This window comes from Pinus tabuliformis, chromosome Q (assembly GCF_031772625.1).
Source record: "Pinus tabuliformis cultivar Carrire ecotype Pingquan chromosome Q, CPIR1, whole genome shotgun sequence".
Classification (NCBI taxonomy): domain Eukaryota; kingdom Viridiplantae; phylum Streptophyta; class Pinopsida; order Pinales; family Pinaceae; genus Pinus; species Pinus tabuliformis.
In genome coordinates, this window is record NC_142296.1 from 626,885,555 (window position 1) to 626,888,443 (window position 2,889).

The 2,889-nt window shown below is 36.5% G+C and overlaps 1 protein-coding gene across 1 annotated transcript; it reads right to left on the bottom strand.

Annotated features, from left to right (window-relative positions):
• Nucleotides 1-1,087: 1,087 nt before the first annotated feature.
• Nucleotides 1,088-1,962, bottom strand: LOC149221011 (uncharacterized). Its single transcript, XM_089387290.1, has one exon. The coding sequence runs from the start codon at nt 1,960-1,962 to the stop codon at nt 1,195-1,197; it is 768 nt and encodes a 255-aa protein (XP_089243416.1). The 3' UTR covers nt 1,088-1,194.
• Nucleotides 1,963-2,889: the final 927 nt, after the last annotated feature.

Here is a 2,889-nt window from a genome sequence, read left to right on the forward strand (position 1 = left end):
CTACTAAAAAGGAGAGACCTTCCTCCCTAGTAGTGAGATAGTGATCCAAAGTTAAAAAACTAGCCATTCAAAAATAAACCATGAACTTGCAGAAATTGCATTAGTTTTGGAAATAAAGTTACAAGATGCGCAGTCTGAAAATGATGATGCCTCCTCTTTATAACCTAACTTATAATACTAGATTAATTTCCAACCTTCTCTTTTTCCATTCATTTATACAAGAGAAGTGTAGGGGAAATTAGAACTAATTCCCCAAATGTGGATTATAGCAGCTATGAACTTATTACAAAATATTGCTTGGGTTGGTTTTTGGTAAATCTTGGTTGCATAAAATATAAAGATTAAAGATTAAATTAAATTAGATTACGATACCATAGAATCATCTTAGAATATGATGGGGCAATTTTAGTTTATAACTGGTTGCTCTATTTGGGATGTAGTGTGTCAATGACCGCAAGAAGAAATATGTTCTTCAAATAATCACAAGTTGTCCCAAATACACAAACATTTTTGAGAAACTAGTTGCAATTGACTTTATTGAGGATGTTAGGAGAAAAACCCATGTTACAGATTTCCAGGATTCATCTTAATTTGTCTACAAACAATGTCCGAATTTGGTCACTGATTATGCCCAATGTGAGCTCTTTGAAATATAGATCATGAGTTAAAGCCTAATAGAATTGACCTAAATATGATTTAGTTAACACAAATCAATATCAACATCGCTAAAAATAAAACCATAAACCCATGTTCTAGAATTCCTCATAAAGCTATATATATATATATATGTGCCCACCATGGAGGAACATAGTTATATACTGCAACAAAATAGGCCATTCACGCCGCAAATAGCGTTGGAATCTAGTGTTTCTGAGTAGACGAGTTGGCTTCAAGCGACATTGCAAATCTGCCGGAAAATGGCACGTTCACATGGAAACCTTGATTTGACCCGTGAATAACGCGTGGTATGGCATCGGGAATAACGACGAGAATAGCGCACGAAATAGTTTCTTCCATTCTTACTTCCACTACTGTGTCCATTTGTACTTTTAAGTTTTCTGCTAGTTGTGCTTCCTATTTCGCATCTAGTATTGCATCAAAATAACTTTTTTTATTCTTCCTAATTAACGAGAAGTTAAACTTCCATCATAACGTCAACTTTCACTTCCAATCTGTGAGTGCCATGAAAAGGTGCTATAACAAATTGAATACCACGTTGGCGTCAACTGTGACATTCTGCTCTTCCAGTTTCGTCGGCTCCTTCACATCGAGTTTATTCCACAACTGAACTATTGTGGCAGTGGAACCAGATGGAATTACACTTAAGTCGTCTGTGATGAAAAAGTTGACAGTCTTCTCCACATATCCTGTAGGACGCACTGAATCTTTGGTGGCTGCGAGGGGGTTGTCCTCCAACTTCACTTCACGGTTTATCCTATTGCCGCAGGAGGAACAGGTTACAGTCCCATTTTGGGTGCTGAGACCGTGTGTACGGCCGTACTTCGCTGTATAGGGGCACACATAATACTTGGAAGCCGGAGCTGGTGTAGCAGATTTAATGTTCAATGTGTCACTGGTGTGAGTTGTGGAGAAAACCTTTGGGTCTAACAAAACCGCTTTGTCCGCTTTCATGAGCGACGCAGACAGACTCTCCACGCTCTTATAAAGATTTGTGATGCAGCAAACTTTTGTGTCATCCTTCTCCTTAGTGTCCTTGGACACCAGCGCCTGCTTGGCAATGGCCCCAGTTGGCAGTACGAGAAAACTGAATAGCAGATCAACAAAATCCTTCGCTGCTTCTGCGTACATTATCTTGCCACTTTTCTTACTGACCATCAGTTTTATGGTGATGGAATTAGCAGCCTTAGGCTTGGCCGTAGTTTCAGACTGATCAGCTGCCGTGGCAGTTCTCTGCTTCTGTCTAATGATATCTGTGACGATGTTAAAACTGCAATTAGCCATGAATTTAAAGAAAAAGCCCATCAAAAGTAGAATATCTGGTTCAGCAAATCAATTTAATTTATTAGAGTTACCAAAGTTTTAATTTAGTTTATCAAAGTTGTTTGTGATTTACCAGGCTAGACTTTTGATCTGATAAACGGCTACAATAGAAAAGCGTTTAATCTGTTTGAAGTCACTGCTGGGGATAGGACCCAGTCTTTGACTGGATTTTTTTAACATGTCTAGTTCCTTTAACACAAGGCAGCACAACCACTATGTCACTGATAAGTCACTTATTGTAATAGTGAGACTTAACACCAAATTATAAAGGTTATTTGGTAAGTATATAGTGTTTTTTTTCCTTTAAATATATTTTATATTAAATTTAGTTGTCAAAGCAGTGAGGACAATTATTAATTAGTTTTTAAGTAAAAAAATTTTGGTGTTTCTAATTGATTTCTAGCTAGAATCCGGCTAAATTTTTTATGGCCAAATGTTAATTTGTGTTGTTTAAACTGGGGTTTTCACTGCATATATAGATTCAACGCCCTCAAAAATCCCCAGGGCACTTCAATTGTGTCAAACTTGTGATTTCACTGAATCCTTGCCACATTCTAGGAAATAAACCTGAAAACTTTCCAAAATGTTATTACTAGTTATTCACAACTATTACTAGTTATTGGCCAATATAACATGACTAATCACTGTCATTTAAGAAAAATCATGCCATCTCAAATGACCTTAAAGATATTTGTTTGAATTATATGATTTCAATGTTTACAAAAAAAGTCAACATTTATTAGATAGAGGGAAACTTATCATAACTCAATTGGTTTGTGGGGACAACGATCACTAACTAATATCCACTAATGCAAGCTTACTCATCGCTGTTATTCAAGAAAAACCATGTCATATAGAAAGAAGAACTTGCTAATAGTCTGATCTTAA

Bases quoted from the DNA above. Each gene is read 5' to 3' on its own strand.
- LOC149221011 (XM_089387290.1), bottom strand. From the start codon at position 1,962: ATGGCTAATTGCAGTTTTAACATCGTCACAGATATCATTAGACAGAAG.